General features: G+C 38.8%; 1 protein-coding gene across 2 annotated transcripts in view; it reads right to left on the minus strand.

Annotated features, from left to right (window-relative positions):
* Nucleotides 1-13,776, minus strand: part of BNC2 (basonuclin zinc finger protein 2) — a 276,551-nt gene that overhangs the window by 232,914 nt on the left and 29,861 nt on the right. Inside the window, exon 2 of one of the 2 annotated variants that reach the window (XM_069474220.1) lies at nucleotides 5,109-5,192. The exons of the other annotated variant lie outside the window; for it this stretch is intronic. Coding sequence (XP_069330321.1) covers nucleotides 5,109-5,192 — 84 coding nt within the window. The remainder of the gene's footprint in view (nucleotides 1-5,108; nucleotides 5,193-13,776) is intronic. 2 annotated transcript variants of the gene reach the window in all.

Raw genomic sequence — 13,776 nt, forward strand, 5'->3', positions numbered from 1 at the left:
ATAGGAAACTCTTAGCACTCCCAGAGTTATATCAAATTTTCCATGGATTGAAACTAAAATGAAATAGTTCAATTACTGAGAGGTAGATAAGTAAAATAAACAACTAATTTCATACAGTGAAGTTGGCAGAGAGTCATATGGACCTCATTCTGTTGTCTCCAAACATTTTATCGGAGGGGAAAAAGGAGCTGAGTAAACTTTAAACTCTCATGTAGGGATGTATTGCTTGTGTGTCCCTGGCAGATGTGGAAAGGAGATGAAATGGGCAAGGGAGAATCAAATATCCCATCGCTGCAGGTTTGCTGAGGGAAAGAGCACTGCAAAGATCTCACATCTGGCAATCATTTGTCAATAGCTGGAAAGAGAACTGCAGGAAACTTTCTGGCTCTTGGAGAAGATGAAAAGACAAAAACCATGTGTCACACACACACACACACACACACACACTGCAATGGTACAATGACTACTACACTTATTCTCGACCGCTCCTTTCTCCCCGCTAAATTTAATGATCTTCAAATATACTCTACTCTATGGTCAAAAACATGCAGTCACTTGACTTGTTAAAGCTGCAGTGTATGTACATTTTTCAAATAAACCCTAGGGCTGATGTTAGAAAATCAAAATCCGTCAAGCATAGACCGCCTGGTACTTTGGGCAGGAATCCTTGTGGTTTAGTCAATAAACAGAATCTGAATGAAAGACACCACAGTAACTAGACAGTAACGTTTTGAACCGTTCTTAACCTCAAAGAGGGGGTAAGGGGGCCAGTGCACTGGTGACCAAAGATAGAAGGTTACCAGTCCACTTAAGTAACTCTACCTGCAACATTACTCTGTTTAGCCCAAGGTTGTTTTGAACAAAAAAAAAAAAAAGAAAGAAAGAAAGAGAGAGAGAGAGAGAGAGACAGTGTACTTGCATCTGGGGAGATATTTGGATGGATTTGTGAAGAAAACAACCTTTTTAAAAAAATAATTATACCTATTTAATAAGGTGTTAAAGGGAACTTCAGCTTTTGTTTAGTGCATAGTGGTGTTAATATAGAGAATTTGCTGGCTTCATTGTGAGTTCATAAAAATGACCAGCTTTGCCCCAGTAGGTTTATTATGTAATAAAAAGTTTTCAAGACACCCCTCATGAAATTAATTAGCTTCTCCAAAATCATAGGAATTTCAATCTGTTCATGGTGATCGATAGACTTCACTAGGCAGCTTTTGGTTCACCCTTACGCTGCATTTAACTAGCAGCAGCAGCCAAGCTCGTCCCTGTGATTCCATAAGTGAATGCTGCAGGTTGTTTAATAACCTGGCAAATTCACAGTAGCTTGTCAAATTATTACAGGAACAGTGTCATCACTAAACAAGCCTGATCACGGTTAATTACAATGCAGACCAGAGAGCAGCCACAATTGTTCATTAATTACAGGAAGCACCTCATTTAAATTTTATGGAAATTTACACTTGCACCCTGTATGTCTGGGAAAAAAAAGAGATCCTTCATGCATTCACAGAAGAAAGGAGTCTGTGGTTTATAAAACATCACAGTAAACTGTGTCTAATCTGGTATTGAAATATTGGTTCATTATTTACTCTAATTTTCTAAGCACCTCAGTGGTAAAAAATATCAAGTCAAATCTCACATTTGAATTCCCAACCAAGAAAAGAACTGTGCTGAGCTAACTTAATATTAACATATGAGGTGGCATAGTTAGGCTAAGAAAGTAACTTTTCTCTGATAAAAAAGAAAATACTTATCAGCAATTAAGGGGGATCTAAACTAGGACAACCATCTCCTAGAAGATGATTGTGTAAGAGTGCGATTATCTGCTACTATGCATCAGTTAAACCACCCAAGCGAAAGAGAGCACCCAGTTTCATACCTACTTCAAAAACCACTGAGGAAAGCAAACAAAGTTAGTGAATCAGAGTCTTGATTTCTAGTCATTTTTCTAAATCAAGCATATTAACACAAAAACAGCAGATGTTCTTGCGGAAGTCAAGACAGGCACAGACTTGAAGGATGACAGTCATTCAAAACCAAAGATACATTCATGGAAGAGAGTTGGGAAGCCTGGGATTATTAAACAATAAAGTTGCTAAGAAATGTAAAATTTTAGGGATAAAACGCAAAGGTTTACCAGGAAGAAGGTAAGAGCAGTATGGGGCTCTACCAGTCATGAGAACTTATGTCAGCTAAAGTACAAAAGTAAGCCAGATATGAAGGCTATGTGTCTAAACAAAAATCTTTTGAAAGAAAGGATATAAACAACCCATTGCTCCTAAATTGAGGTATCCAGGAGATAATTCTCAGAATCAAGAGATCAAACAGCAAATTCCCTAGTGGTTATAATGCCTGGCCCTGGGGGAAAGCCTGAGATCCAAGCAGAAAAAGTTGATTACTTTGGCAAGTCCTATAGTGAGTTCCCTAGAGTGTAGAGCTAGTGTAAAAAATGAGAAATGGCTCATTTCCTAGGGAAAAAATAGGACCAGGATAAATGCCATGGCAAGACTGAAAGGAGTCTAAGCTAAAAAATACTCCTAGAGGCCGGGCGCGGTGGCTCACGCCTGTAATCCTAGCACTCTGGGAGGCCGAGGTGGGCGGATCGTTTGAGCTCAGGAGTTCGAGACCAGCCTGAGCAAGAGCGAGACCCCATCTCTACTAAAAATAGAAAGAAATTATATGGACAGCTAAAAATATATATAGAAAAAAATTAGCCGGGCATGGTGGTGCATGCCTGTAGTCCCAGCTACTCGGGAGGCTGAGACAGGAGGATCGCTTGAGCTCAGGAGTTTGAGGTTGCTGTGAGCTAGGCTGATGCCACGGCACTCACTCTAGCCTGGGCAACAGAGTGAGACTCTGTCTCAAAAAAAAAAAAAAAAAAAAAAAAAATACTCCTAGAATTGTTACCTGGTGAAGAATACATTAAACATCAAGTTAATTATAACTGACATAATATGGATATGTATGAGATATTTCTAAAATGTGAAAGCCATATTTAGGAAGGTAGAGGAAAAAAAGAAGGGAGGAAGAAATAGTCCAAGTGAATCCCTGTTAACTCATCATTCACCACAGTTAACTTTTAACAGATTCAGTCTTTCCACTCAGTTCACCAAAATGGTATTACAAGATGAGGAATCCAATAATATAATCACTTTCAGTTTTTTGTCCATGATTTGGTCTTCTTTGCAAGACCCGTGCTGAATCATCAATCCCACTATCTATTTACCCACGTCCAGAGTTTCACTTAAACTTGTAAATATACATTTTCTCCCTTAGTATGTCAAAATAATGTGCTCCATAGGTCTTTTTCAGTTTTATTTCACACACTTACATCTGCAAAACCCATTTTTCTCTGCACTGTAACTCAAGGTTCAAAAACAGATTATACAACAATCACCCATGACAGACCATTCTAGGTGCTGTGTTTGAAGAACATCACTCGTCCTCCCGAAAGAGGTCAAGGATCAGACTAGTCTCCACAAAAAGTCTTCCATCACTCTGCATTTATGTGTCACACACAAGCTGTTAGCTTTCTAGAACTAGGGAAATACATGATCATGTCTCATATGTGTCCCACCTGCTTTTCTGTTGCATCACAGCCATACACCACCCAGACAACACCAGCTTGGGGCACAGGAGAGCTCAGGTGGTCTTTCCTAGGCCAAGAGCAGATGTGTAAGAGATAGCATACCCTTTAGTATCATAAAAACTAGATGGCATACCTTTTAGTACCATAAAAACTAAAACCTCTTCCTACTACCACTTCCACCCTCATTCTCACTTCACTGTGAGGAAGTCAGTTTTTAAAACTATTCTCTTTTCTCATATGGGGTGTTTAAGTCAGTAAAACTGTGTTAAAATTGAGCTCACTATCCTCATCCCATAAGTCTGAAAATTTAGAAAATGATGCTAAATGGAGAGCCTAAAAAACAGTATAAATTTGCTCATGCTAGATGCCATCCATGTTGAAACTGCAGTCTGCACCTTTGCATTGGCACACACATTCTCTAAATATCAAAAGGTACATGGGTTCAGGCGTGGTGGCTCACGCCTGTAACCTAGTACTCTGAGAGGCCAAGGTGGGAGGATCACTTGAGGTCAGGAGTTCGAGACCAGCCTGAGCAAAGCAAGACCTCATTTTTACAAAAAAATAGAAAAAAATGCTGGGCATGGTGGTGTACACCTGTAGTCTCAGCTACTGGGGATGCTGAGGCAGGAGGATCACTTGATCCAAGGAATTTGAGGTTGCAGTAAGCTATGATGCCACTGCACTCTAGCCAAGGTGACAGAGCAAGACTCTGTCTCAAAAAAAAAAAAAAAAAAAAGTACACGGAAGTGGAGACATGCCTTTAGCCAAAATGTCGTACTTACATTTTTAATTTGCAATATGCCAAACCATTTCTAATGCTGCAAGACCACACAAAATGAACTGAATTCTAAGTCAACACTTTCACCAAAAAAATGTACTTTGCTAATAAACTTCTCTTACACCACAGGATATATCTACCAACCCATGAAGAAAGAAGATACTTATCATTAAGTCCTACTTTTCCTATATAGCATTCAGTTGAATGGCTACTCTTCTCCTGAGCTGGGAGACCATAATGCAGGAAGCATAACTTGCTCATATATATCCCCAGTGCCTAGCCATGTTAGGGATGATTTGAAAAAATGAGAGCTAATATTTACTGAGTGTCTGCCATGTGCCAAGCCCTGTGCCAAATGCTGAATATACATGCAGGTCATTTAATTCTCATAATCACCTTATGTAGTAAATCTCCATCTTACAGATGAGAAAACTAAGGCTCCTTTAGTTTAAGTAACTTGCCAAAGGGCTCACAGCAACATGTGTCAACTCTAGGCAGTCAACTTTCAGAGACCATGTTCTTATTCACTACTGTATATATTTCCTGAGTGAACAAATGAACTCCAGTTATAGACAACTCATCCTGAAAAGGAACTTTTGATGCACATATGCTACATTGGTCCCTCTTTCCACTAGTCTCAGGTATTGTCTTTTCCTGATAGCGTTAATATACTGGTATGACCTTCAGGGACCACTGTTTCTATCACATCACCCCCAGCTGATAAAACAGTAAGACTCCAACCTGGACTTCCAGCCTCTGGTCTGGCTCCTCCAGGTTTGGGCAGAAGTCTGCACCCACCACTCTGCCAGCACATGCCAATGGAACCTGGGGGAATATGGCCAGGTTAGATGCTGGGTACAGAGGCTGCTGAGAACTGCATACAGTCACACTTGACACAGGCAGAAGGGGACATCCCAACTGCAGGTCTGAAACAGGCCATCACAATTGACATGTATTTGATCTTAGTTATATTGCAAATATCATAAAACTAAGTTTATTAATTATCAAAAGGTAAATTCCAAGAAGAAAAGATCCACATACATTTTGTTCCTCCCGCCCCCCACCATGTAGCACAGAGTAGGCATTTAGTATCTGTGGCTAGGAAAAGGCAACAGAAGGAAGGAAATAAGGGGAGGGCAAAAGACTAAAACACAGAATCCCTGCTTGGCATTGGTGACTTATTTTTTCCTCTGTCCTTTAGTATTTTCTTATGTAGGAATTAAGAAAACTACAATTCTATGATGCCTGAAGTTCCTTTCCATGCTTAAAATATTTGTTCAAATTTATCTTTCCTGTTCTTGATGTAAGCTAGCACAGGTAGACTTTAATTTATCAATATTTATTATTTATTTACTTACTTGTAGTTACTATCTTTAAGAACTTTGTTTTATAAGTGTTCTAAAAATAGAAACAAAGTTATAATTTAATGAACGATTCTCTATATCTAAAATTCTACACTGAAAGCCATTAAGATCCCCTTTCAAAACTAAGCTATCTATTATAGTCAGTATCATCCCTAAGTATTGCCTGTCACTTGCTTAATTAATTTCAGATTTTTAAGATAAAGAAAAAAGGATTTGGATTCCATCAACATGTTTTCTGCTTTTTAAATTTTTCTCTAATCGTGATTATTTCCATACACATACTACCTTCACTAATCATATCTATCTATAAATACTTGAATCTCAATACATCAACTAAGCCTCATTCCACCTTTGTCTTCTTTCCCCACCAAGCACTCCTCTGGTGTTTTGTTTCCTTTGAATTTTTAACTCCAATTAAGATCATCTGTGCTAATCAGGTTTTTTGTTCAGAGGTCAGTTTTCAGCCAAGCATGTTGCCTTAGAAGGTGTTTCCCTCTATCTTTTGATCCATAAATCAGTTCACTTCTCCAAATTTAAACAATTTTCAATAAACTCCACTTTGCAAGTTCACCAGCGTATATCATCACTAATAAAAAAAGGCACTCAGTTAATCCTTCAAACATTTTTAGGTCCAACTTTCTTTCTTTTCAAGTCTCTTATTCTTTCTCCCTGCCTATGCCCATGAGGTGAAATGAACAGAGTATCGTCTGTCTTTGAAGTTAATAACCAGTCTTTACCCATGAGTTTCATCAGTGAATTCCAATGTGCCAGTGACCATGTGGGCACCTTACATATATAATAACCCATATTTTCCTCTCAACAATCTTACAGGATACGACCATTTCCATTTAACAAATGAAAAAACTGAGGCTTGGAGTAGACACATAATTAGCTCAGAGTCACATGCTGTTAAAAGCTGCAAAGCCCAGATTCAAACTTAAGAAAGAAAAAGAAAAGAAAGATTGAGAGTATATTTCAAAGAAGTTAATTTTTAAAACAATGTAATAACGATATTTAGTGGCATCCATTCTAGAGGCATTTACTGATATTTCATATGGAAGAAAATACAACGACAACAAAATGAAAAATGTGTTAACAGAAATCAAGACCTTCTACTTGTTCTTTAGTCTAGGACAACATAAGCAAGGAAAAAGGGAGTTCATTCTCTAAATTGAGGAATGAGAAAGAAACGGGGCATGGAACAAGAGCAGAGACACTGTGCATTTGTGTTGTGTCACACATGGAAATTATGCTGATTCCACCCCTCAGCTGACATAGGAAGGGGCACTTGTGAGTTCTGCAACAGCAATTCTCCCTTAGGGAGTGCACAATAGAAGGGGGGAAATTAATCTTAGAATATTCCATACAAAAATGAATACCCCCAAAACCTTAGAAAATATCAATATAGCTAGGAGAGGTAGCGTATGCCTGTAGTCCCAGCTACTGGAGAGGCTGAGGCAGGAGGATCGCCTGAGCCCAGGAGTTCCAGGCTACAGTGAGCTGTGATCATACCACTGCACAGCAGCCTGAGCGACAGACTGGGCAACAGAGCGAGACCCTGTCTATAAAGAAATAAAAATAAAACCTCAATAAATGTGACTACTCAACTAATTAAAGCAGATTCCACAAACCAAAAATATATATTGCAAATTAAGTGTAAATAACACCCTATTTCACATACACAAAACAAATGCCTACTTACCTTAACATTATCTGACCATGTCACAAACACTAAGTTTCTAGTTCCTTTCTCTCTTCTCAGTCACAGAATGTACTTTATAAGCACTCTCAAGAGGAAAGGAGAAAAGTTAAACAACTACAATTACATTCACTTACAACTTCAGACACTTAGAAATACACAGTTTCTAAGAGAAAACAAAAAGGTCTGTGAATAAGTTGGGCAGAAAAGGTGGCAAGTTACCAGTATGTTTCAACAATCCTAATCACAAAAATGAACTAGTAGGGAAGTGGGTGGCACTCTCAAACTTTGAACTCCAGAATGTCTAAGCAGAAAAAAATCCATAAGGAGTCATGAAAGTGGACTCCCATATTTCAAAAATGCGGAAATTGAGATTCACACCAAAATTGGTTCGTGATACTCACTGAAGGGTTCCCGGTCTAACAATATACCCCACCCCCGCCCTACCCCCCACAGTCAGTGTCATCAATTATCATGCAAAATCTTTAAAAGGGAAAGGCAAGCCATATCTCTTTCCTAATTTGTCAAAACGTCCCAAGGAAAACACAAAGGAGATAAAAGTTGATAATCTAATTAGTTGTAATTCTGCACATCTCATTCCACCTTTTGATTTGGAAGCCTCAGAAATTAGCCAACTAGCCATAAGCCATCAAAAGCTGACAGAAACAGTAGATATAAATCATCCATTTTTACGAAATATTCATGGTGATTAAGATTATGGGCACTTTTAATTTTTATTCTTTTTTTATCTTTTCATATTTTGCTTTTAAAGTAGTAAGAGCATTTAAGTTAAAAACAAAGAAAAATGCTGAACTGATCAGCAAATATTTCTAAACATGCCACAGGTTTAATTATGGAATGATAATTGTCTAGACCTGATCTAAATTTCATTCTGGTAGCACTGTAACAGGAAGCCAGAGGCCTTGAAAGGGACCCTCTGGAATCCCCAGGGTAAGCTGAAGCTGAGTGCATATCTACTCTCCTGTACATACCTCAAAGGAATCATGGTGTGTGAGAGAGCTATTTACAACTTACTTTGTGTATAATCAGCAGAAACAAAAGATATGACAACAAGCATAAAGGCCTCTCTCTCTCCTCTCAGGAGAATTCAGCAAGGGAGGGCCAGTGGGCATTCACTTCAGTGTCAAAAGGGCTTCCAGAAAACACATTTTTTTGTGAGGCAGGGAGGAAATATGGCAGGCTTCCTACACACCACACAGACACACACACACACACACACACACACACACACTTGTTCTTTGTTCACTGAGATCACACATAAAAACTGTTAGGGACCAGACTTCTGAAAAGAAGTCAGAAAAGCCCCAAGTTGTAAAAATGGGAGCTACCATTCTAAATATTTGAAGTTGAATGGGGGTGGAAGAGGGATGGTAAGAAGGAGACAAAGGAAGAAAGAAATGGGCACAGAAATAACTTGGGAAAAGAAATATGTTACCAAGAAATGGGCTTACAGAGTTAGGGCTGTTACCGTAGAGCCAGGGTTCACTCGAAATTTTATTTTATTTTTAAATATTAAACATTCAGGCATCTTCCTGATAGGCACTATGAAAGTCACAGCCTAAATAAACAAACTAATTTCCATGTCAGCTCAAGTCTCTTCAGTTAGGCTGGCCCCAAGCCCAGATCTGTTCTGAAGTATATGTGTTTTGGTGGCTTCAGTTTAGCAGTACTGAAGGGATGAAGGAAATGAATAGAACCTAAGAAGAACTTGGAAAAGAATGGATACACAAAATGAGTTTCAAAAAGTAGAGGGAGAGAAATAACCAGACATAAAGCCCCAGCAGAGGACTCAGGGACATGGCAAGGTACAAGCACTGTCACATTCCAAGCCAGAGGGAAGCACTGACAGAATTTCAGCCTAATTTCAGTGGTGATACTATGCCAAGCAGCAAGAGGAAAAATTACTCAGATAACACAAAGAATTCAGAAAGACCATTAAGTGAAATACATTGGACAATAAGCTAGCCGGGAGCCTTTGTGCGAAAGAGCAGATAAAGAAATAAACAGATTACCCAACACTGTAAAGATGCACACTAAACACATTCCTGCAAAATAAATACAAAATGAAAAACAGCAAGATGAGCTAGTAGCTAGGTATACAGTTAACTTCTATCTTAATTTTTCAGCCTACAATTTAACTAGAAGACAATATTCCAGGCTTAAAAGTTCGCTACCATTGAACCACGGCCTAAGACTCAGAAGGACCAAGAATACAGAACCTGAGGCTGAAGAATGAAACCGTCGCTAGCTGATGAGAAAGCAGCTGGTAAGTCAAAATGGTGTTTATCCATTTTCAAATATGGAGTGGCCAGAAATACAGTCATTCTTATAGAGGCCTTAGATGAGGCAGGGCTGTATCATAGGAACTCAATAAGGATGAGGGTACAGGAGAAGAACTGAGCAGGACAGGCACCAGTGCCTGAGAGAAATACAGATCCCCTCTGTAGCCATCCCAGAACAATGAACTACAGGATCAGGACAGGAGAACAGAAGACAGAAAAGAGACAACCAGTATGCGATTCTGCCACTCAACAGGTTGACAGACACAGAAGATTATTTGGAGGAGGAGGTGTGAGCAGGCACAATGTTCTCATAGGAGCCAGGAGCTGTTTAGTTGAGGTTCACTCTGCTCTTCCTGGGGAGTTGATCCTCTTGGGTGAGCTGCCAAAGAACAGTGCCCTGGGCTCTGTGATAGTAGCAACCTCTGCAGGCACAATTACAGGAGATTTTCACAGCCACAAACAACAACAAAAATACCTTGTTTTTATGCTGTGAAATATGGGATAAAAGGTAAAAACCTCTCTTCCCTGGTGACACCCTGAGGAGCCTAATGGGCCATGAATAATGCTAAAATTACATAGAATCTTTCTTCCAGAGCACTCAAAGGGCTTTACACATAATATTTATTAATTCTCACATCAGACAAGTAAGGGGGGGATGAATTTCCATTGCACTCTTTTTATTTTTAAATGAGAAAACTGAGGCCTATCACTATAGTCTTCCTCCATATTTCATAAAATGGATAGAAGTGAAATTAAAACAAAGTTCTACTGCACTAGTGTTTTACTAGAAAAACTTCCTACTATTTGACAGATTTCATTTATTTCCTGCAATTTTTGTTTTACCTGGCTTTTAGCACTGAAGAAAATGAGAATGAAGTCATTTGTACCAGATCCATGGATAGGTTTTTATATTTAAGAAAGAAAAGTACAGAATTAGATTATTTTCATTGGTTTGTAATCATTCTTGCAATTCAGTATTTGGGAAACTGAACACCCCAGGTTGTTGCTTTGGGGCATACACAGTGTCAAGTCTGACAATTGATATCAAATGAAATTTCAAGTATGCTTATATATACCCACGTTAACTTTCTTTCTGTCCTCAAGGCTCAACTACAACTATCCTAAAGACAGCTAATATTAAAAGAGCTTCAGCTTTGAAGTTAAACCTCTGTTTAAATCTCAGTTGCAATACTTTATAAAATTGGTCAGTTACTTACCATGTGAGAGCCTTGTTTCCTGCAACTGTAAAAGGAGAATAATTGTATTCACTGTGCAAGGTTGGCAAGGCTAAAGGAGAGGATTCATGTAAAGCACCTAACTGAGCATTCAGTAGGTACATGGTCTATCAGTAAATGTTACTCCCTCCCTCTACAACAGCAGCACCACAGCTCCACTCCAATGAGGGCTGAGAAATTTGAGGCAGTGAGGGAAAGAAATTTGGGGGAAATGGAGCCAGCCTCAAGTGCCAAAGGAATATTATAAGCAACTGGGGGAACTAAAATAAAGAAAACACGTATTCAATAAGTCTCACTTAAGGGCCAGCTCGATCAACTCTTAGAAGGCTTCCTAGAGTGCTGTGTCGCAAATGACTGTAAAGATCAGTCTGGGCTCAGGTGGACGGACTGTCTTCACTGGGGGAGGCAGCAAGCAATAGCACATTTCACCCATCTGTCCTTCCTGCACCAATTGAGCCTTTCACAATTAAAATATAAGGCAATTTTCTGAGTTCTCTTTCATTCTAGCAGTTTGACCAATGAATTACTAAAAAGTAAAACATGAATAAAATCTTAAGAAACCCAACCCTTTGGAGTTGGCAGCAAACTGATAGACAAACCCAAAAGTCCAGGTCAGTGGTCCAAGAGGTGCTCCTCAAAGACCGTTATTACCATCACCTGAAAATTTGTTTGACCCTCACCTGCAGGCCCCACCTGAGACCTCCTATGACAGAAACTCTCCAAGTGGATATCGTTGTTTTTATAAGCCCTACAGGTGATGCTGATAAGCATTTAAGTTTGAGAATCATTAGCCTAACTAGAAAGCTAAAACAGAATGATAAGGCAAAAGCTCTCTAGTCTAGATGATAACTTAGTTTTAAAAGAGATATAACTAAAAACAACTGAGGAAAGAAGGAAGGAGCATATACACCAGGGCATAAGATCCATATCTCCCCAAAATCACACTCTGTGAAGGAAAGAAAGGAAGCCAGCAAAGGAGAAACTTAAGAGAAAAAGCCAAAATGAGCAAGCAACTTGAGCAGTGGTATGGCCAATGCCACATTTGCTGCAAACAGAAGGAAATGATGTAGGGACAGACATTAACTTTAACATTTACATAAAAAGCACTTTAAAACAATCCAGGTCAACTTGAACTCCGCTATTAGGTTTGCTTTTAGTTAGTTTTTTGTATGATCTGCAGTGATCAAGAATGAGGATGAATTTATCTCTAATGAGAGGAAAGAGGCTGCTTTCAAGCAATGGCCATCAAGGCACTGAATTTTTAAATTTTTTTTGGGGGGGGGTATGGCACTCTTTTTTTGAAAGAAATTTACTTAGGAAGAAAATACAGCCATCTGACTTTATCTTATTTCATCAGAGGCATAAAAATGGGACAAAATGAAAAGGTTTTTTTTAATCCCTAAATTTAACAACACCAAAGAGAAAAAGGTGATTGAAAAATGTATGTGAAAAAGGAGAACAGTGAGTTTGAGGAACGAAATATGATGGAAGGTGGCATGTGTCAGAAAGTGAAAGAACAAATATACCTGAAAAATACAACATCACAAACTATCCATTGAACTACCTACATTAAACTGATTATGATTTTTTAAAAAAGTTTGAGTCACCATACATGGTTCCACAGATAAAATACAATGGGCATGTAGTACTAGATTAAATGCACAGTGCTTGGCTAGAGATGCAAATTACTTTGGACTAGCCCTCACCCCCTTTGACATGAATCAGATTTACTATGAAGACTGAGCCTGAAGGAAGGCCACAAATTGTACCAACAGACCAGAAGAATTCCAACTGCTCTAAACAGGAGAGCCAGGGAAGCCTTTACCTTGCTGCCAAAGCTCATAATGTAGCATGTCGAAGATCAATGAATCAACATGGTTTTCTTTGCATGCAAAGCCTGAACACAGGTAACGTTAAGAAAAGAAATGAGAAAGCAGACTCAGTCCTGCTGCTCCATACAGTAAAAACTTTCCCAACTCAAACATAAGTCATACTGTGTATTGCACAATTCACCCTCCAAGCCTGCTGAGGACCCCAGACTTAAAAAGAGAAAATGCACAAAAGCATACAAAGTTGGAATTCTACAGGTACCTCCCCACCCCCATCCCAAATGCACAGATCTCAACTGGAGTAAGAACTAGGGGAGATGAAAAGCTGCAGGATTCTGTATCAGACAGGTAAAAAGTGAATACAAACCTCTCCCACCATTGACATCTTTGTTACTGAGTTTCTTAGGAAGTAGAGAGAAGATAAAGTAAAAGGGAGTTATATTTTCCTTGGGGATCTTATAAGATTTTTTTTTTCCATACCAAAAATACTTTCTAGTGGCTTCAGAAGCTAAGAGCTTGAGAAGCTTCGTAGGCAACAAACTGCTTTATAAATGATAAAACAAATGGTGAGAATTCTTTTGTCTGTTTTGGTGTTAGTTGCCTCACATAAAGATAAAGCTACTTATGTCATTTATCTAATGGTAAGTAATGCTTTAAAATACCATTTTCTCCCTACATGCTTTCCCTGTAGTGATGTGATGCTCTTCCCAGGTTTCACCTGTCACCTCTCTGTGAACAAGGGCTCCCAAATCCCTTACATCTCATGTGGATCTCAGTCCTGCACTTTCAAACTCCCATTAGAATTTTCTAAGTATGTAGTTAACATCTCAAGCTAAGCAAAGCAAATAGGTTCACTGCTTTTCTTTCTTTTACTGTAGCTCTCCCTTGACTTTGCTATATTTTGCAATGTTATATCACCATAACTCTATTAACAAAGTCTCAGAACCAAACATCATGATTAAAAGCCTTCTCCTTTTTT

Source organism: Eulemur rufifrons, chromosome 7 (assembly GCF_041146395.1).
Source record: "Eulemur rufifrons isolate Redbay chromosome 7, OSU_ERuf_1, whole genome shotgun sequence".
NCBI lineage: Eukaryota > Metazoa > Chordata > Mammalia > Primates > Lemuridae > Eulemur > Eulemur rufifrons.